The sequence below is a fragment of the Hyalella azteca genome, unplaced genomic scaffold (genome assembly GCF_000764305.2).
Source record: "Hyalella azteca isolate HAZT.00-mixed unplaced genomic scaffold, Hazt_2.0.2 contig256, whole genome shotgun sequence".
NCBI lineage: Eukaryota > Metazoa > Arthropoda > Malacostraca > Amphipoda > Hyalellidae > Hyalella > Hyalella azteca.
The window spans coordinates 19,072-42,217 of NW_025930611.1; the positions used below are offsets into that span (position 1 = coordinate 19,072).

At 38.9% G+C, this 23,146-nt stretch overlaps 1 protein-coding gene across 1 annotated transcript; it reads left to right on the forward strand.

The window, feature by feature from the left end:
• LOC108682302 (enteropeptidase-like) lies at positions 1-21,658 on the forward strand. The gene is made up of 16 exons (XM_047885567.1): positions 1-45; positions 529-715; positions 956-1,173; positions 5,413-5,488; positions 6,213-6,323; positions 6,716-6,826; positions 7,797-7,913; positions 8,439-8,541; positions 9,865-9,945; positions 11,250-11,253; positions 11,794-11,826; positions 15,836-16,035; positions 17,407-17,488; positions 19,162-19,323; positions 19,840-19,858; positions 20,473-21,658. The coding sequence occupies exons 1-16, from the start codon at positions 1-3 to the stop codon at positions 20,673-20,675; spliced, it is 1,752 nt and encodes a 583-aa protein (XP_047741523.1). The 3' UTR covers positions 20,676-21,658.
• Positions 21,659-23,146: the final 1,488 nt, after the last annotated feature.

The window sequence follows — 23,146 nt, forward strand, 5'->3', positions numbered from 1 at the left end:
ATGGGAATACCAGAACCCAACATAGGCATGGAGGCAGGCATGGAAGTCAGAAATAGTATTTGCTTGCGCGACCAACGTTCGTTGTAGGGAAATGATAACTAATAACACTTGGTGAGATTAGCAGCTAGCACCAGTGACTACCAGCAAGCACCAGTGAGTACCAGCAAGCACCAGTGAGTACTAGCAATTTTTCAACGTAACTCTGGCAGTAAGTATCAACAAATAAGATTAGAATAATCAGTTTTGAAACTTATGATCGTTGTTTGGGACAGAAAATCATTCAAGTAATACTTAAAAAAATTCAGAATACTTGGATTATTAAAGTTTAGTCGATTCACCCATCCAGAAAATTACATCTTAAGCCACATATTGTTCAACTTATGATCAAAATCATATACCATGAATGTTTCGTCATATATCTCGTTTATCCTCCGATTTTCATAATATGTGATATACTACATGTAACTGCAAGGATATCGAAAACCGTTACATGTTTCAATATTCATAATTTATGTATACTTCACGCAGATGAAATCAAGAGAAGATTGTGCCCCAAAGAAACCCGACGCTGTTCAACATTTCCACAATTTTAGCACGGCTAAACTGGAGCTTACGCAGCTGCAGGCGTACACTGAGTACGAGGTGTGCGTGATCGCATACAACGAGGCAGGAGACAGCGAGAAGTGTCAAGTGTTCAAGACCCTACCTGACGAAGGTGAGTGAGACTGCCTCTCTTTACTGCTATAATTGAGACTCCCTAGCCAGTACCTCTAAATTCCTCACTCGCTGCCACAAATGGAGATGCCGCCGTTATCATTATCCAGCATACAACTCTATTAAATATATTACATTCTCATTTTTCGGAGTATTTCCTTAAACAAAGCAAAGTGCAAGAGTGCGGTCAATACTTAAAATGCAGCCTCTTTTAATTCAAACATTTTGTGGTTATCATCAGCTCCTGGACCTGTGGAGGAGTTGACCTCTTCCACGACGTCCACTTCCATCAGCCTGCGGTGGAGGAAACCTTGTCCTCCCATGGCCGCCATCAGCGGCTACCGCGTCAAGGTGGCTACAGTCACTCACTACATCCAAGCGTCGGGGTGCAGCGACAGCGCAGCCCACTTCTGCCACACCATCAAGGAACTACAACCTGAACGCACCTACAACATTGAGGTCAGGCTCAGTGTAGAGAACTGCGTACTAGGAATAAGGCGGCGGAGCATCATTGTGATGATGCGAGGGGGAAATGAGAGGGTCAACGAAAAATCCGGGAATTTTTTTAAATATGATCCGAAATTACCAAATCCAATAAGGGTTTTTATCACCATCATATTTCAATCGCTCAAAAAAGGATTTTGGTGTTTTTTTTCTGCCGATTGTTTTCGTAATTAGCTTGCTATATATGGAGGAAAGTTATTCATGCTCCTCCAGGGTACTAATATAATTTACAAATACAGTATGTGTCAATAGGAATCACGCAAACAAGCATATCGCCCCACAACGGCAACAATCTGTCTGCCCAAGTGACCGGTCAAGTTGCATTTATAATCCAGCACCGTTACCGAGATAATCAGCATGAATTAAACAGAACACGCATTACTTCCACCGCATGACTGTTTCGGAATTTTTAAAATACTTCTCAGAGCAGATGTGATCGTCCTTATTGATCAACAAAAAGGTATGAATTTTATAAGTTTAAAACACGATTTTTGAAGCTCTGCAAAGGGCATATCTCAATCGATGTAATCACTTCAATAATTTTAAAGCGAATAAAATAGCCCGAAAATTTAGCATTTCACAAATGAGCAGACGTTTCGGAAACCAGCTTTATCGTCAGTTCTAACTCAAGTTTTGCTCAAATTACCTTTCATTCGCTCGAAAAAATGTATTTTTAATCACAGTGCTCTGACAGTGTATTTGAAATCTGTGAATTATTTCTAGCAGTTTGAAGTGTTAAAATGATATAACGTACATAGTCTCTAAGTTCCTGAACTTGGTAACAAAGTACAACATTCATCCTAATTCAACGTCTAACAATTGTTTATTCTAATTTTCGGCTGAAATATGCAATTTATAATCGAATTTTAGTAAGTTTATGTCGGTTCAATTTAATTTTATATTCATCCGAAAATTTATAAGCTGGCATTCTCCAAGTTAGTCGTTTAAAAGTAATCTCGACATCGAGAACTTTTTCTTGAATATTTGGATCTTTATCACTAGCTTCGGACGGGGCATTAGCATCGTCACCTGTCCTCGAGGTTAAGTCGTACTTGGTTCCATAAATTAATTTTTTACGATTTTCACGAAATCTGAAAAAAACTTTTGGGTGGAATTGTGACTGTGAATTGTCCATAAGCGGCTCCTAAATAATCGCTACTTTCATTTATTCAGTCATTCGATTTTGTGTTTTTCTTTTATATTATCGAGACTTCGGAAGAACATCATATTCTCTCTGCAGCTTTGCTGATACGTTGTCAATCCTTTTACAATGGATGCAATACCAGTATAACTATAATCCTCAATTTCCTCGTTTCCTAAACTATATGAAACTCGGTCGAATAAATACACACTTCTGTTATTATTTATATTCATAAATCGTCCTTGGAAGTATAATTAATACCATTGTAAAGGACTTTCTTGTTGGCTAGTCCTTTGGGAACGTTTACCGAACTATTCATAGACGCGCCATCATAGCAGAATAAAAAACGAGTATTCCATGATGTACGGTTTCTAGAAAGGAAATGACAAATATACATAAGAAATATATACAAGACAAAATATACGCTAATTACATGAAATATATGAACCAAGATAAAGCAATAATTCAACAGGATAATAAATAATTCACGAAAACAAACGATAAATCGAACGAACCGAATAGCTTAGTTCCCCTGGTAGTGCAGGCATCCGTATATCAAGGGCTAACAATGAATGCTAATGACGCTAGTGAAATTAACTGCGTCGAGTAGGCTAATTCTATAGCTACAAGTTTCAGAAAAAGGGAAAATGGCGGCTACAACCATCCTCTTTAGTTCCTTCGATATAAAGACTACTTTCAGATGGTAGTGGAAACTGATATTTATTTTAAAATAATAATCTTGCTGTCATTAAGTTCACGATTTAAATCAGTTTTAATTTTGTAGCCCTTTATTACGATTTTCTATTTTTCAGATGATTTGAACAGTTCCGTTCCATTGTGTGCTCTCCATTTTTATAATTAATTTATCTGAAAATAATCATCATGTCCTGATCATAAGTGCATTCTAACTGTTATATCTTCATCTTGGCTATTCGAAATAATTCTATTTTGATCTGTTAACCGAATTAGGAGATTACGTATAAAGTTGAAGTTCATCTACGCACAGACAAATTGGTTGGCTTGAATAATGTATATTTTTATGTCGCGGGAGGACGTTAGGGAAAATGTATTTAAGTAATTGTAAACATAAATCATCATTACGATGTATCCTTTTATTATACGGCCGTGAACAAGTTTTAACAGACATTATATTTACTACATTCGTACGTACATGTTCTCCCTCACCTTCCGTGATTAAAGCGTCAAAGCCTAACAGGAAATGCAACTGTTGTGTTTGTTCATATAAACTTCTAATTAAGTATAGTGAGTAGCTGTAACACAAATTAGAGTATTTATATTTGCCTTGATATGAATCAATTCCTTGAGTATATTTTTAATATATATTTATACACTCCATCTCGTGGCATCCGGTCGGGATTGTTATAACGTTTATATCACCCAAAAATTTCTAATGAAATTTATTATTTGTGTCATCAATATTCGGAGTTGAATGATGTATATTAAGTCCACCAATGTCAGTCTATAAAATTCGTTTTATCAAATTTTATTGCAGTTTTAAAGTATGTATAAATGATACTAATTCTGCCGGAAATAACTTTGCATTGTGATTCCATTTTTGAACCCATATTGTTAATGTTTATCATCATGATCATTTAATAAATTTCGTATCATAAAGTTAATGTGATAATACTTGTATTTTATCACAGACTCCTGTGTTTCCAACATGCATGGAACCGAATAATTAATGATAGCTTGCAAAAAATCATTTACAGTAGAAGTTTTTTTTAAGGTATGACAATTATTCCTTATATGCTAATGAATGTCTTGAACCAGATTTCAAGTCCCTGTCCTTGGTTCTGCAGTTGGATCCGTAGAATACGAAGGACTTATGTACCGTTATGTACATAACGGTACATCCTGAACTTCAACAACTTCATGACAAAATTTTCCTTTCTGATTAATGAATCTGTAGTATTTATGCCTTCTTTTTTTTTAAACCTGACCTGAATTGAGCCTCACTTTGTGTCATAATTCGCAGGAAGTTTCTGACATCTTTTTATTCGCAGTTTCAGGGTTTTGTTTTGCTAGTTGCTCCCATAACCGAACAGCTCCGATTAAGAACATCATCACCCATTCATCAATCAATAATCTGAATGTCTACAATTGTATCTCATACCTTAGCATTCTCTCCGCCAAATTTTATGCCGTACGTTTTATCGTACTGAGATCCAGGTTTAATTGCATAACTATAAAATGCCTTAGCTACTGCACCAACAATATTTTTATAAAGTATAACCTGGAACAAATCTTTCTACATGATTGATTGCTTAAATCTAACCGATAAACTCTCACGAGAAGCAACTTTTATTGATCTGTGATTACCATTATTGTAATTACCTACTAAACCTAGCAAATTATCGTACCACTTTTTTATGTTTGCGTATGTGAAATATTTCCACATTTATGTCTTGGCTGTTTGGTTGAATCTCCTAACAAACTGAGCTTTAGTTCCATTATCAGAAGCAAACCTTGAATTTCATACTGCCGGAATTATTATTGTGTTGGATTGTCAATGAATTTTATTCCCTTGTCTGTTCGGATTTTAGAGGAATTTCGTTCAGTGAAGAGCTTTTGGAACCAGTCATCTTTCGGAACCATCTCTTTACCAGTCTTTTTCCTTACAAGAAATGCCCATGCATGTTTACCAAAGATATCGATCACAGATAAAGTTATCGATCAATGTAGTTTTTACTTTTATCTCAATACTTTTGCATGTCAACTAAATCTACCTGCCATCGAAAGCTGTCTTTTTGCCATATTTTCTTGTGGCGAGATTGTGTTTTATTGCTTAATGCAGAGTGTACGTTTCTTGTGATTTTAGCTACTTCGTGTTCGGTCAATTGGTTTGGCAGATTGGAGCAAGTGTGCTGGTGTGCGTAATTCCTATGCTACTTGAATGTTGTTAACCTTCCGATATTAATTACTTCCTTGAGTGATCGCCAGTGCATTTATTCATGCATGAAAGTAACAATGACCTTGTATCTAAATTATTCAGCTCAGTTGTGGTAAAACAAACGCCTCATAACTCGCAGGTACAAAGCTGCACCGCTGACGCCTACCGCGCATGTTCTGCTGCTACGGCGACAGCCGTCACAACAGAACCAGCAGGTCAGAGAGATCGCGCACTACACCTACAGTATCTCTACTTTTTATATTGGGGTGATTTCTTTTAATTTTTAAAATAATTCCAAATCATTTCCTGCATAAGTTTTTCCCCAGTCGTTAGATGCATTTTAGTATGTCTAAGTTTCTTGTAGATTTTTATTCGTTAAGAAATTCTCGATAATACTTACGATATAATATTATGATTAGAAAGGTTAGAACTATAAACAAATGAATAAAGGATCAACATCATATTGAGGTAACTTATCTTTTGTTGACTTAGTATAATCGCACTCTGATTAATCGGGCGTAGCCTGTATTTTTTAATGGGGTTAGCGCGGTTCGCAGGGTCCTACAGTTAGCACGCAGAACCGGGATGCTGATAAACGTAGCTTGGTGGGTTAACCCGACGTAGAAATTACCCCGACGATCTCGGTAACCTCGTTTGAGCAACTTATGACGCACCGCTGAAGAGTGAAATGCATCCAAGCATTATTACTGTTCTAATGAATAACCTTATGAATGAATAACTGGCAACATGCCATGGTTAATTTTGCAATTTCCTTGCGTGAGTAAAAGTCAGTCATGGAACCTCTTTACTACACTAATGGAAAATCATCGATAATTTCGTGTTGTCAAAAAATTAAGAAGTGTCATTCCACTTTCCGAGTACGACTATGATGGCGAATAGCAATTCGTTCCATTCTAAATTCATTTTTCACTATTACAGTATCCTGCACCGCAGAGGAGCTGCAGTGCGGCGCCCTTTGCCTCCCACTCTCCGCGCGGTGCAATGGCGCCTCAGAGCGCGACGACGGGGAGGACGAACTCAACTGCCCAGGTGGGGAATATTTACCCGAAACTCGTATGCACAAAACAAACTTTTGTCGCGCAAAATAGAATTAGTAGAACTCAGAGGATATGATTTGTAATGTAAAATGAAGACGCAAAAGATATCCTAGTTAAAATTTGTGTGATGTTCTGTAATTACAGCCTTTTATTATAACAATTTACTTAGAATACCTACTTATAGAGTAATTTTCTTGAAATGGCATAGCAAGAATTGGCATGATCAACAATTCGAATGTAAATTTATAGAAAACATTTTACCCTCTTTCACTTCACAGAAGGTTGTGTGTCAAACGAGTCCAATAACTTGTTATCCCCTTCCACTTCGCACGAAGCCGTGCAATAAAACAGTTTCGTGACTATTTATTATCATCCATTCCACAGGAAGCTGTGCATCAAATCAGTTTCATTGCGACGACGTTTGCTTCCCCCGCAAGATCTTATGCAACGGCCGGACTGAGTGCGACGACGGGACCGACGAGGCCAATTGTGCAGGTGGATAATGTTTATTCCTTCATTGTGCGTGCGTCAATAATGGAAAAAATAAACTCATATAACTTGTAGTTTATTCACCATTTCACAAAATCCTGAATTGTTATATTTTGTTAATTATGCATCAACCACGCTTCTGATAGACTTTCATCTGTTCCCAATGCTGCAAGCCAAAATACTGCGAATGGCGTCAATACTCCGTAACCACATAAACGGCATCAATGATAACGTTTTGCACCCATCGATGAATAATTCATTGAAGTGACAGAGACTGGATCGCAGCTAACTCAGTCTCATGAAATTCTAATTAATCTCCTCGGTTACCTAGGTATTTAGACTATATTATGAAGTGCAACTACTTAATCCTAAAATGGGAGCAAAAAATAGCAATTTAGAATAACGATGCTTTGTAACGACAATAATAGTAATAGCTATAGTTCGGAAAAAAAATACTAAAAAACAAACCTGATTATGTAATCGCGACAACTTCGAGGCAAAGGAACCCAATCTCCACCGCGTTTCCGTCGCTGGGGCAAGTCAGCCTGTACGCTGACCGGGGTTCTGGCGAATATTGCGGGTCAGGCTTAACTGCAGAGGCCGACTCTCCGCTCGTCTCTGCTCCCATCCAAGGAATTGAAGGCTAAAGTCTAGTTCCGTTTTTATATCCATGTCGACTCCCTCCATGTCTATGGTATCATGAGAGGAGGTTTCTACACTTTAACATTTTCTCGGCACCAAAACAAACAAAAACATCGTGATAACGTTCCCATATGTTCGTCATTGATCCTGTAGAAACTATCATTCATGCCAACTTAATTGATACTTCTGATGCGCATATATTATTGTTCTTCATGGGGTTCGCAAATGATACCATTGCTCTCGATACCGCATAAAGTCAAAGTCTTGTTAGAATAAGCGGTGCTTAAGAGGCTCAGCAAAATTCCTAGTTAGCATGTAACATTTCCTGCTGTAGGAGGGCCGAAGTCCCGCTGTGACGCCCCCTTGTGCGCGTGCTCCGTGCCCGGCATGGAACGCGTGTGTTTACCATGTCACGAGCTGCACAACGTAACGGACACGTGCCATAAATTGAGTGAGTGCAATTCGTACACAGAATTTTTGATTTGAAATATGCATGTTTTTCATAATGTGAAGTTTTTACAATGCCGAGCGGCGATATGTTTTGAACTTCAACAATTTTTATACGTGTATTGGAAACGATTGAGAATAACAGAAACAAGAATGTATTTGCCAAATGAAATAGCCAGGAAATGTTTTATCATGTCGCATATTCCCACGGTCCAATGTGTGTTCCTTCCTGAATATATTAATATATATGAATCCTCTATCAGATTCCCTTGTCCCTTCTGAAATCCTCTTAAAGTCCTAGAAATTTGACTTACCTGACATTATCATAGCATTTTAGTACATTATTTTTACCTTTTTAACAATTTTACTATGTTTTATGAGAAAATCATTTACGATATAATTAACCAGACGTACACAAAGTGGCATATTGCAGTAGCTTATGGTTGCGACGATTATTATATCCCTCTTAAAAATCAACTTATATTTTCCATGACATATTCCAACTTATAAATTAAATCATTAACTTCAGCAAATTTCCTCACGTCAGAGTCCGGGAAGCCTCTTTGCTCCGTGAGAAAGGCGGCAGGTGTGGACATCAATGTACTAGCCTGCGGAGGTCAAGGTCTGCAGCTGTGAGTTACCGTTACTTTGTTTAGGAGGTGGCTTAACATGAATTCTTCCTACAATAACGTAGCTTATAAAAATTTTGGGTTTGTTATTGATGTAAATAACAGGTCGTAAGCCTTAACAGGCAGACCACATAAGCATCACTTAATTCATACTAGCGCTCGATCTGTACCCAACTAACCTCGTGCCCCAACACAACGATCAGTCTTCACAGCTCTCTTGAATAGCTGCATGAAACTTGCCGGGCACCACCATACCTCTTATCAAATAGGCCTTCCGCATGCATGCATCAGCTGGCCGGCGTGTTCTTACATAAAATAAAAATAATTAATTTCGGAGGAAAAACAATCACTCAGTCAAAATACTTTTTCCAGTTTTAGCTGTCAGAATCTAAGCTTGGAACGTAAAATTGGGCTCCAAATCCAGCATCAATTCCGGCCATTAGCCGTTAGTACTAAATTATTTTTTATCGGTATTTTAAGTATGAGCACTCCGGCCAGCTGGTGCGGAAGGCCTATTTGATACGGCTTTTTCGGCGAAGGATTTATGGACCTACAGATTCTATGCTTTCCGTCCAGAGCTGATTGGTGTACAAAATTGTTGGTGCACAGCTGCGCTGACATTCCTGGCTGATTCAGAATTTTTATACTGATTTGTGCCACCGCTGCCAATTACCAGCTGACGTTATTGAGTTATCAAAGGTTACGCAACCGTAAGTCACAAATTTAGCTCCTAAATAAACCCTGTAGTCAATGCTCAGCCGCATCATGCAGCAAGTTTTTTCAGACACAGAACTCAGACTACGCTGGAACTCCGAAATTTAGACTAGTGACACACTGCTTAAAGATTAAATCGCCGTAAGTCTAAAACCAATAATTGAAGCATGCCCGCACATTAGCAGGCAGTTCCGCATCCGGCCTCAACTACTCCGGCCTAACCTCGTCTGGCTTAACCTATTCAATATGCACCGACTCACAACTTTCTTGCAGCCAATAACCGGCTCTACCTGCTCTCTTAACCGCTTCTCAAACTTCTTGCAGCCAATGAGGTTAAGTTTGGTCCGCACAGGTTGGTTTTGGGTTTCATGTTGGTGTGACGTTCATGAGCGTCACTCGCATAAATACGCTATCATTATAAACGTACTACACTGAATATTCATTTAAAACAGTAATTTATTCATTTGTGAATTTATTATGCATGGCCTCTATTCTCAAACGAGTCATTTCATCACCGGAACACTAACAATAATCTAACGTATCTTTAGCTAAGTCAGGGGATCAAGTCAGGAGCGGCTTGTTTTCAATCAAACACGCTTTCCTCCCCGTCAGGACCTGCATCCAACAGATGAAGGTACCTGTGCTGACGGTGGTCCTGGCTGAGTGCTGGGGCAGTGCAACCCTCGCTCTCAGGTGAGCTAGGAGGAGCTAGGACCTTTCAGAGCTAGGACCTTTTCAGAGGAAATGAGAGACTAATCGTGAATTTCTTCGTCAGGTATTGGCCTTCTGGAGTCATTAATATTATGATTTTGTTTCCGAAACCGATCTATACTCGTATGAACAAAATCAAATTATAACAAATATTTTAACGATTTGATCACTTGTTTGAAAATTAGTACACTAGGCCCAAGACCAGAGTAAGTGCAACAGTTAGGCCGCTAGAGAATGAGCAAGCACTAGACAGAATACACCAGGGCATGTGCTAATTGTTTCGAGCGCAGTCTGGAGTAGTGTTTAGTGGCTCCCGTTTCTAATAAGACAAAGAGAATGGATGTCAAGTCCCTCCGGAGCATTCGGGAATTATGCAACATATTTAGTACCAAAACCTGCTAGTGTCCAATTAGTTCTGCTTACTAAGGTTGCAAGCAGCGGAAGTTCCCTGGGGATCATTGATTCTGATTACTCCAAGTTAACTTAAGTCACTGTTTCTGAATTCTCATCACCGTGTCATGATCTCGCTGCAGGATGGGGCTATGGACGAATGGGCATCTCTGTCGTCACATTACGGAATACTGTATCTGCAATCTATCGTTGAGCTGTGTGCATAGCAAGTGTTTCGAGGAATGAGGTTAATGCATTGTGTCCTGTGATGCTAAAAACGAGTTTTATAAGATTGTGAGTGTTGTGAATTATGATGCGTTCTCACAATCTGTTGTTTAATATTGCGTCTTTGGCCTGCAGTGAACGTTTAACTCTTTAGCGTCTAGCTGTACATATCTGCCGCCTCTCGCAAGGGAAATTTTTGTTTACGTATGAAGCCCATTCCTTCAAGAGGATGTCCAGTCGGTGGTTTTTGTCGCCTATCATGTTTATAAATTTGTGAATAAATTTTAGCAATGTGGTTTGGCTGTGATGAAGTTTTTTTGCACTCGCAAGATAGCTGGTCGCTATAGAGTTAATTAATAGTAAATTAGTCTGCAGTTTTGGACTTGATAGTGTGTTAGTTTTTGTACGGAAGACGTCCTTAGTGCATCTGGGAAATATCCAGCGGAAAGTAAGGGATTGAATATATATAGTAGTTAATATATCATATTTCTGGAAAAAGTTGGGTGGATGGATGGTGATGGTTTGGGGCCTGGTGATTTTTGAATGAATGTTTGCAGCATGCGATGAGGTCTCCTATATTTTATAGATGGGAGGTGAACTGGATGGAGTCAGGTGAGGTTACCGTGATCGTATGGGTGTAGGAGATGTACAGTATGTTATTCCGCGTGTAGTTCCGTGTGGTGTTAAATTGTTTAGTGCTGAAGTTTTCGTTGTCCGTATCTTTCTTCATGATTATGTCCTATCAATGTTTGCATAATATGGGTTCTGTTTGTTCTAGTGAGTCGTGTTATATATTGTTGTTTTTGCGGCGTGGGATGGTTTGTTTTATGTAGGAATCTAGCTGGTGCATTTTGGGAAAATTAGAGTTGCAAGGGGTCTTTGAATGCTATTAATGGTGCTTGGATGTGGATGTGTTGAAGAGAGACAAGATAATGTGCTTGTATAATTCGGGTCGTGTTTTTGGGTGCGCTTAATGCGATTTATGTGGTATTCTGTTCGCACTGTGTCCAGTTTTCTCGATTTGCTCGATGTCTCGATTTGCTCGTGTAGGGCCGGATTGTGTGATAATTGGGTGCCGTAATCATGTTTGTTTGTATACGGTACAGTTTTCACTATGAAACTATCTGCGAGGGCTAATTAAAAATATTTGCTTGAAGTTTGCAAGTACGGCAGTTTTTATGGAATGTGATCTCAGTGTACTGGTTGTATGTGTAGGTTGAGAAGGGCCTTCCTGCCGTGATTGATTCGGTAAGATATGTGTTGTTGTTGTGAGTGATTAGGGTTTATAAGAAGAGGCAGATCTGGGTATTTAGTGTTGGGCTATTAGTTTTAGGGTATATTTGTCTACTAGAGGAGAGCAGTTCCTTGTCTACTAGAGGAGCAGTTTAATTGTCTACTAGAGTAGCTGTTACTTCTCTATTAGAGGAGCAGTTCCTTGTCTACTAAGGGAGTGGTTTCTTGTGTACTAGAGGAGCAGTTTCTTGTCTACTACCCAGTTAAAATTTAGGGCAGGGAATACAGCAGGCCGTCGCCGGCTGCAGAGCCGGCGTAGAGACGCGACAGTCTTGTGTACTAGAGGAGCAGTTTCTTGTCTACTAGAGGAGCAGTTCCTTGTCTATTAGAGGAGCAGTTGATCGTCTACTAGACGAGCAGTTCCTTGTCTTCTAGAAGTGCAGTTTCTTGTCTACTAGAGAAAGAGTTTCTTGTCTACTAGAGGAGCAGGTCCTTGAATACTTGAAGGGCAGTTTAATAGTCTACTAGAGGAGCAGTTCCTTGGTGTTGTGACTAGCTTTTAAGTCTGCGACAAGGTAAATAGGATAGAGCCTGATAAAGAGCTGTGCGTGGTGAGGTGTATATTGTTATGTTTTCGTGATTGGCCCATGCTGAGTTTCAATTGTAATTGCAAGCATGTCTGTGGAAATTATTATTGAGTATTGGATCATATATATAGAATGTAGTCACTAAACTAGAACTAGTGTGTTATTCTTGTTGCAGCTGTGCGCATTGTAATTGAATGTTATTATTCGGCTGTTGTTATCTATATAAGAGTGATCGTTGACGAGAATGAAGTCTGGGTTTATATGGGTGTTGGTATTTACGACAGTAAATCTGTGGTTGAACCAGCTACGGATACGGACCGACAGTATGTCTGTGGTTGAACCAGCTTTTAGTGCAGAGTGGGAGGTCATTGTGGAAGAGGATGCCTGGATATGAATTGTTTCGTCCTTTATGGGGTCGTTGTCAAATGCTTGTCAAGGCATACGAAAGTATGCTTTTCATGCATACATTTTCGTATGTCATGCAGACGAAAGTGTCAAGGTACCAATGTTTATTATAAGGGGTGGTTTGTGTTCAATTTATTCCTTCTCTGGTAGTCGAGTACTTCTGAAGAGTCTACCGCCTTTTGTCGAGAGCTTCAGTCCGTATTCCTCCTTTTTCAGTTCGTCGGTTCACCTGACGTTGTATGAGGCTACTGATACTTGGGTGGGTCTTTATTCCCTTGGAATAGTTTAGTGGATATTAATTCGTAAGTCCGGGTCGAGAGACGAATATTCCGGTCGACCCATTTTATGGTCATTGGTAAAATTGTTAATTAGGGTCTCTAAAGATGACAGTGTATCTTTTGACCTTAAGCGTCACTATAGCAGAGAGTTGAATCACAGGCCAGGAGAAACATTCGCATATATTTACTATTGCATTAAGCACAATTAAAACAGTTTCAGGCGTACAAGGTTTGTGACGGAGACGAACACTTGAACAAGTAACGTCGGAGAAGCAAAGGCTCTAGCTAAGATACGCTGTGCAGTGCAGGGCTCCTATACTGATTCGCTGTCCAATGACAGGAGCTTGCAACGTGTCGGATAATTTTACTGGCGGATTTGTGGCCGGTCTCTAAATTCAACGACCAAGTAATATCTCCCAAACTAATGAACGCAGCTCGATGAAACTTGGTACGCGTATTTATAGGACCTAACAGTGATAACAGTAGCTCGTGAAAAATTTTTCAATTTCACCTTCATTCATGAGTTATACGGTGAAACTGTATGACTTTTCCAGCATGTATGCCTCTATGGACTGCTTGACAGCAGTTCAAAAAGAATGATGGATTCAAGAAATAATAACATGATCAATTACTCGCAGCATTCGTGATTATTAGGAGGTTTTACTTAGGTATCAACCCTATGATGCACAAACTATTGACGAAGCTTGGATCAAAACTTATGAATTCATGTTTTGAATTTAGAGAGAAAATTCGGCAGACTTTTCACTTCTTAATTAATGGCATTCTGGACGAACTTCTCATGTTGCGTAAAGAAAATAGATGAGCGATGGCCCACGACTGAATACGACATGTCTCGGCCACCGCACTGACGATAAAAGTGCCATTTACAAAATAATGATTGCAGGTGCCATAGCGACGGACTCTGGGGGTTGTACGGGGAAGCTGCAGTCAACGCAACCCAGCCACGCATGCCGTTCGTCTGCCAGCCCCGACACCTCAACCCTCTAAGTGACTGTGCCTGAATAGCTTGCTATTTCGTTGTGTTCATTGAGAGCCCTATTTGATAAGACCTCCAACCGGTCATCCGGTTCACTAGTAAAGTTGCTGCCCGAAGCGTTACGCTACTTTTTAGCAAGTTCGAATTCTTGACCTTGATCAGAGACGGCTAATCAGTAGAAGGGATTCGTTAAAAAAATGAATCATTGTTGATAACGTTACTAAAAGTATAAATAATCATGGCACAAATAAGATATCATCTAATTTGCTAGGAAAATTCTATCCCGAAGCAGTCCCAATTTACATCCAACAAATCACGTCCAGCACCCAGATCTATCGTGTAAAAAGCTCCAGGTGAGGCGTCGACTTGCAGTCTAGCGATGGTGCTGGTTGTATATTGTGTCTGACGTACAGATATTTGGTAGCCCCGTCACCTGGCACGGTTTCTACGTGTACTATTATCTGCAGTACCCTTAATTCCAAGGCTTCGTTCGGCACTGATCCGGTTACTTCCTTTACCTGATACGTTGAAGTAACGAACGCTTTACCTGATGCAGGCTTTACCTGAAACGTTGTGACACGGCCTGAGGTTTGTCGCGGTCTAACTCCTTTACCTTGTAGCGCGGTCGGCAGGCATATAAAGGGGGAGTCTACCTTCTTGCATTTTGTTTCTTTTCTCATTCAGTAGCAATGAAAAAAATTCGCTGAGTGCAGCAAACCGTAGGTATGTACGAGCTTTAGTTTTTTTGCGTGATGTAGTTTCTGACATGGAAAAATAAACATTTCCTCACAAACGGTATAAACATATTTTTGAAAAATTGGATGTATATGTTGTGCCGAAATCGCGGAATTGCTGATTCTATGGAATCGTCAGCCAGTTTGCCGAATCTGTAAAATCAGCATTTCGTTGCTGATTCAGAAAATAGGACGTTAAAGTTAGAGTTAGGTCATAAATCGACAGTTAGAGTTAGAAAAGGTGAGGTAAAGTTCGGCCAAATTCCTCTATATTCAAATATTAAAAAAAGAACTTGGCTTGCTGACCTAACAACAGATTTCTATAATATAGAAATGTAGATTATACAGATTCGGCAAACTGGCTGCCGATTCCATAGAATCGGCAATTCCGCGATCTCGGTACGACATATGTAAAGATTTGCTATTCGCGATAAACTGGACAACAATAAGTTAGCCGGCGCTTGATGGTATCCCCAATACGAGTAATAGGCGCTGGGAAAGCCGAAGATACATTACCAAGCCATTTTTTGCCTTGACTACTTTTTGGAGCCGCTTCAGTTACTTGTCTCTTCTGAACAGTTGAATTTTCCAGTTAACACCATCTTGAAATATTATCTTCTAGTTCCATTTATGAGCTACAACATTGAGAACATATTATTCGCTTAGTAAAGCCCTATTTCTGTTTAATTTATGGTTTGAATTATTTGTTTGAAAAAAAAACAAAAGGAATATGTGGAGAGGGAGTGCATAAAATGAAAAAAATATACAAAAAATGTATATATATTGGATATATATTGAAATTATATATTCACTATATAATTCACACACACTAAATTATATATTCACTAACTATATATTGAAAGAAGTGTAATAATTCGATCCTCTCGACACTTTATCCGGCAAAATTCCTAATAAACTTTGATGTACCGTTCTACAGCCAAACTTTTTCAGACTTTACGCAAGCTTCAACGTTCTAACCGGAGCAACCCTAATAAACCATTGCTTGATCATGGCTGTCGATAGTATTTTCATTTGTCCTGCGCAGTTTGTGGACGGAAGCCGCGCTACTACAGAAAAGGGAGAAAATTACCGCTGGGCGATTTTCGCGCCCGGCGCAACCTCTTCCCGTGGCTGCTGGGGCTCAAGAAGCGGGAGCGCTACGAGTGCAGCGCCACTCTTATCAGCGACTCGTGGCTGCTGACGGCAGCGCACTGCGTCGCCCGGTACTCTCACTTATTTTACTGATTATTAAAGCATTTTAATATGAAAGTCCTGTGGCAGCATCATAAGTCGTCTTCCCGGGACTCGGAGTCATCAGATATAATAAAATTTTGAGCATAACAAGTTTCTATCAATTTAATATGTGGCAAAGGTTTTCCGTTGTCTGTATTGGGTTTATATCTAAGTAATAATGTCACTCGTTTGCTTGAATCGCAAATTTACTAAGAACTTAAAAGCAAAGAAAACAGCGCAAAAATTCATAGTATCTTTGAAGAAAACGTTTCGGGGACCAGCTACCTTGTCAGTTCGAAAATTCTAGAACACGCAAGCCCAGCGCCCGGAGCCCGCACAGCCGAATGAGGGGGGGCGCGACAGTAAGTTATAAATTTATATAAATATAGTTGTGCACGATGTGCATCTGTCGTCGTGTATGTGCAGACGTCGTAGACTGCACATCTGTGACGACGACGTCCTGCACATCTGTGTATGTGCAGACGTCGGGATGACGTCTCGCAATCTTTATTCTAGGGTCGCAGAACATAGGGGCAGGAGTTGTATAACTGGTAACATACTGTCGCGCCCCCCTCATTCGGCTGTGCGGGCTCACGCCGAGAAGTGCGATGTTCCAGTTTCTGACAGTGACTTTAAAGTTTTAGCTTCCAGTTCCGGTGTTTCTGATTTGCGCATTTTAGAATCATTGTATATTTTTAAACAGAGGCCTAGTTTGAATTTAGCTTTTAGCTCCTACTCGCTTGAGATTGTAAATAGGTAGGTTTTACAGCTTAGGTTTTTTGCTGTTATCTTGACTGTACTAATTACTGATTTATCTGTGTTCTAGAATTTTCGAACTAACGATGGAGCTGGACTCTGAAACGTTTTCTTTAAAGATACTATAAATTTTTGTGGTGCTTTCTTTGCTTCTAAGTCTTTAGGGTTTATATCTAGCACTGGCATTCAATTAATAATCATCATCATCTATTTGAGTTGTCTAACTGCTGGTGTAGAATTATTAGCAAATATACATGTAGATTGAAACTAGGCGAATTACACTATAAGTTCTATTTACCTGCGGTGCACGCAATTGTGTACGGGGCAGTTTTACCGATAGTAGGGTACAGTTCGTCAGCCGGAGATTACCGCTCTCGATATGTTATAAATCTTTCACCGAATTATCATTCGGAGCTCAAAACATACTTATGATTGTAGATAATTATGCTTTATTTTTACACCTCTTCATCTTAAAATTTCACTTTTCTGCATGTGTTAAAAGTATTTTGAATTTAATTTCTTCTCATCAGTTGCGCATGTGCCTCAATATTTAAATATTGATATCAGTTTAAATAGTAATTTTATTCATCAACTGTGTCCTGCAGTTCGCTGGAGAGCCAAAACGAGACAATGGACCCTCGTGACCTGAAGGTGCAGCTCACACCAGATCCACGCGACGACAGATACGTAAGATTTTATTCTCCTTTCATGACTTATCATCTCAAAAAATATGATTGTTAGTGGTAGTTAGGTATCTTTCTTTGGTGTATAAAACACATTAGCTTATCCGTGACTTTTCATTGAATTTCACGTTGACACTTGTGCTCTCGTTTACGCAACTATGTGTTCTCATCAGGGTTGCAAAAACCCAGGGTTTTTTTTAAATTGCCAACATACCTGGGTATTAATTAGAAACCCGCAGTTTTATTGAAAAAAACGGGCAAAATGAGTCAAGTGTTTTTTTTTCACTTTTTTAATTGATACCTAGGTACCTAGCTCAAAGTCTTTTCCAGTTATGCCGATTATTACAAATTTTATGCTGGAGAGTATTGAGTATCAACCTTCATTACATTTGCCATAGCTTTCAATCAAATAATTGTAAATTTTCAAACAGTGAGCCAGTGATGCACTATTAACTTGTTGCATCACTATATAAGCAGTGTTGTATCACAGCAGTGACCCAGCTGTACCTGACTACAAATCGATGCAAAAAAATATTTATTGCATCAATTAACCCACTTCTGCTGTTTTCTTGTGTCTCAAAACTAATATTTTACAAGCCCCTAAAAATGTACTGTTTTTTACCATAAATTTGAAAAAATTGGACTAAGCACTTTGAATTTAAGGTAGACCTTGAGGCTTCTACCATGGTACACGCTCAGTAATTTCCAGGCTTGTGTATTACTACTACTAATAAAGGCTGCTAAGTAGGAACCTAAGTTCTGCAAAATTAAAAAACCCCACATTTTCTTAGCAAAACCTAGTGTGCAGAAAAAAACCCTGTAGCCAAAAAGAGGAACGAAAAAAGTCTATTGACTTAGTTTCCCTCATTTCACACACTTGGCTGTGAGCTTTTATTAATTAATTTCGTATGACTTGTTTTATGGACATTGAATTTGGTTAAAAAAATCAAATATGAAGTTATAGTCTCAAAAAGGCATGGTGTATGTGAATATCATTGAGAAATGAATTGTCTTTATGACGAATGTTGGTGTTTTTCTATTTCAAATTGAGAAGCTGCACTATTTAAATTAAGTTAACACCAATGTTGAAGTTTATATTAAACCCAAAGTTAAGGTAGGGTTAACATAAAATAGTTATAAACCCTTTGTGAACTTCATTTCTCTTGCCATTCTGTGACTAAAATTTCTAAGAATTAAGGCAAAATCGCAAAATGGGCTTTGATAAAAAGGTGATTTCTGGTGGTCACTTTTTGATATCATGTCATTGTGATAAGTCCTAAATGACTGTAGAGAATCATTTAGGGGACCTAGTATCATTTAAAAAGTTAGTAATGAGTGGGATTATCTATGACTCAAATAAATGTAGGCTTTTTATAGAAGCTTGTAGTATACATATGGGATGACAGTTAATGTTCAAGAAAACTCAGTAGATACTTCCTTGGTAGCTTCTATCCAGTAATATTGTTTTATAACTTTTAAACCATAGAACCAATTTGATGCATTCTTAAGTTTTCTATAAAACCCACCTTTCACTCTACGGTTTTTTACGTGAAGAAGCCCAGCCCGGCGGGTAGGCGGGCCGGGCAGACGCCCAGTGTAACCCTGGTTCTCGTAGCATCGCACGGTAACGCAGATGAGAAGCACTAACCAAATCTTGATATTTGTGCCCATAAATAGGTGACGAAAATAATACTTAATCCTGACTACAAGCCTGGCAATATTCCGCTCAACGACCTCGCTCTCGTGATGCTGGAGGAACCAATGATCTTCAGCGAGACAATGTACCCCGCTTGCATAGACCTCTACGGGGAAGGCTACCTAAGCTCCTCCACAGCCCGGGTTTGTACAGCTCATTGGTCGTGGCTCTGAAATAAATTTGTTTTTAACCATGTAACAATGAATTTGAAAGCAAAGAAGATAGCACAGACATTCACTATCTCTTTGAACAGGAAAACTTTTCGGAGTCCAGCTCCATCGTCAGTTCGACAATCTAGAAAGTAAATACAATAATTTTATAATCCAAAATTACAATTCAGTCATAAAAACCTAAAATTGACAAATAAAATATAAATCAACCTAAAATAACACAGCAAGAATGGCCTATTTGCTAACAATCTCAAGGGGATGGGAAGAGGATGGGAAGGGGATGGGAATGGGATGGGAAGGGATGGAAATTGAATTCGAAAATTTTATATGACCACGTAATGTTCTATTGAAATTTTTTTCGATACGAGTGAACGTTTCGCATTAGTTTTGATTTGATTTTTGAGCGCTGAATTTTTCGTTAAAATAAATTTGTTTGTAGTGTTTTTGGTGTCGTATTGAGGCTCCCCAATATGGCGTTAATTCATCTAGCGAGCTGGCTTACATCAAAGTGACCATTTTACGACAGTGAATACGGTTTTTTATTTCTGAATGGTACAGTTGAAAAATATCGAAAATTTTTGGAAAAAATGTTCCCACACACACAAACATGAGAAATAAAAAAAAACACCACCAGTTTTTAGATACGGTCTTTACGCATCGAATGATATGTGTCTCGATGTTGTAGCTTGAAAATCCTAGGAGGATTTACGATTCCTAATGTACCCCCTTTTTGGCCGTTTTCTAAGAATTTCACGTTTTCTTTCATTTTTTCTAAAAATTAACATGAACAAAAAAAGTCCGTTTTACATACGTGTACCAAATTTTGAATCGATCCGTCTGTTGATATCCGAGATCATTTTTGGGGCAGACGCTCCCCTTAATGCATCCAATCGTTTTTAGAGAGGATTGTTTGATTCTGTATAATAATTGCATTGGAACAGCTATGTTAATCCTGTACGCCTCTCTTCCCTCTTTTTAGCTTCTATACCTAGTCATACACTTCAGTGCACAATCAAATAACAATGAAAGTTATTTCTGACTCTTCTATATTTAACTTTCTCGTTACCTTTCAATATTCGTTATTTGACTACTTACTATTGTTTGTTTCGGATATCCAATCAGAAGAAAACAAGAAGCTGGTTGGGGGTTCTTCAGGAGGGCCGTACATGCAGAACCTTGGTCCGGACGCCGAAGAGAGCTGGGCTGTGTCCGGCGTGGTGTCCGCCTCCGTGGACAGAGAAGGCTGTGATCAGCCAGTGACCATTTACACCGCTGTCCATCCTTTCAAAGAGTGGATAGAAAACGTGGTTGAGAGTGGTCAATAATGGTCGAAGAGCAAAGTCTGACTCGTTGCCTGTTTCGCACATGGCGGACCGTGATTACATACCGGAATGAGCAGGGCACGTTGCCTTGAAGCCTCAATGACAATTTTTCCTAATTAGTTCATAAGTTTTTAATAAGTGTTGTTCATTCGGTCAGAGAAATACAATACCTACAGTACGTTTGCTGATAGGAAACGGTTACTACGTTGATGAACAATATGCGCGAGCAATCCACATTAACTGAATGATCTACTTCCGTTACCCACTTGAAGAATTATATTTTAGGATCAGGCTACTATATTGTCTTTTGATATTAGAAAAACTTATGTTATTCTTCTACTACCGAGCGACGCACCGTCCTCGAGAAAGCCATCAGAAGAAAGAAGTGCGAAGATCTGGCAACCAAGCGCCGAACTTCTTAGGACTCCAGAGGATAGAATTAAGTTACTCATTAGGCTTTGAGTTTCTAGTTCTTAGAGTTTTACTTTGTGCCCGTTGGCACCTGTTAGCCGATAACTATTTTGATTCACCTAGTTTACTAGTACTTTAGTAACGTCGAGCTAAGCTCCTACACTGCTATTAGTAATCACTATTATTGTTTAGTCCTCTTTCATTATTTTACTTGTGTAAAGAACTATTGCTCTATAACACGTTTGCTCTAACATAATCGTACCTGCTCCTAGATTTTTATCGAGTACCATTCATATTTTTGAAAAGAGGCCGTGTCAGGTAGTATTGTAACATTAAGCTATACGTCACCACCTTTACCTTCTGTAGCATTACTCACGTCAGCCTTCCGTGACGTCATTGTAGTAAATCTATACAAGCTCCTCAAGCATCCCATGAGTCAGTCGCATACGCATCCACTTACGTTCTGACGGCTCCGACACTCGCTTGCCTCAATCCCGAACTTGTCTATTTAGCTACCTGGTTTAATAGTGTACTAACACCTCATCGTGACTTATCTTGAATTATTACTGGTTTAGAGCTGCAACTCTTTGATTTGTTTCATTCCTCCTTATTATATATATTATTGGGATAATTATTTGAACCGAAATAAACTCAGCCCTTTGAGTTAATTAAAACTGGTCCCTAGTGTCACTGAAAAGACTCCCGGACAATACTATAAAATATAGTAAGCAATATTATCTTAATATTAGCACGTACCTAGTCTCATATAAAATCAAGTGTTACCAGTTTGTTTGATTCATTTATAGGAGTGTCGTTGATTATGTAACCTGGTCTCCAAACATTGATTCACTAAACAGTGAGAGCAGTTCCAGTTTCACTCTCCGATATTTAACACGGTCATTAGACGCTAGCCCCGCATGGTCACACGATTCACACGGTCTGACCCACTGGGCAATTGGTATTAACTGAGCGTTCTGCAAGAGTTAACCCTAAACTGTATGTTAATCCACAATTTCAGTCTGGTGATAATTTCATTTGCGAACGTTAGTTTCTCAATGTAGAATAGAAGAAATAACATATGTAACCTAAAAAACATTATCTTTTTCAATGATATTCACATACACTTTATGAGATTATAACTTCATGTTTAATATTTTTTTGTGTTAAGAATACCGTAAAATGGAGTAACTTTGACCACTTTTTTTTCAAAATGATGCCATTTCTTTACTAGATAAGTTAAACTTAAATTGAAACATGCAAAATACAGGTCTATACTCTAGCTTTACTCACCATAAATTGCTGGCTCCTGCCTCTCATAGCTTAGATGTAATTTCAAAAAAAGTGATGGTCTTTGTTACCCCAGCTCTTGGGTTTTTTTAACTTACGATCTCAGACATGAGAGGGTCGGAAGGAACTTACGATCTCAGACATGAGAGGGTCGGAAGGAACTTACGATCTCAGGCATGAGAGGGTAGGAAGGAACTTACGATCTCAGACATGAGAGGGTAGGAAGGAACTTACGATCTCAGACATGAGAGGGTAGGAAGGCTCAAAAGTCCATAATAGAAAATCACAAAGCAAATTAGTCTTTATTCGTTAAAAACCTTCAGTCAAGCGTGTGAAATGCAGGCACAAAAGTCCGTAGATATTACACTGTTATATCCTGTATATATATCAGGATATCACAGGATATTAGCCCAGACTTGTAAGATCAATTGCGAGCTGAAGCTACCAAAGAACGAGGCTCATCAACCACAGCAGTCTTAACTCCTGTTCTACGTCAGGCAGCTAAACAACTCATAGACAAATTGTGATACGGAAAGCTGATAAAAGCAATACTTTCGCTATCATGGATAAAACGGATTATCTCTCAAAAATTAATGCAGTTTTATCAGACGATTCCAAATTCAGTCATGCCGCAAGAGATCAAACAGAACAACTTCAGAGTAGAGCAAATAAATTATTTAGAACAGAGAATATTATCAAGAAATGAGGCCCTCATTATCAAGAGCTAAGGCCCTCATTATCAAGAGCTGAGGCTCTCATTATCAAGAGCTGAGGCC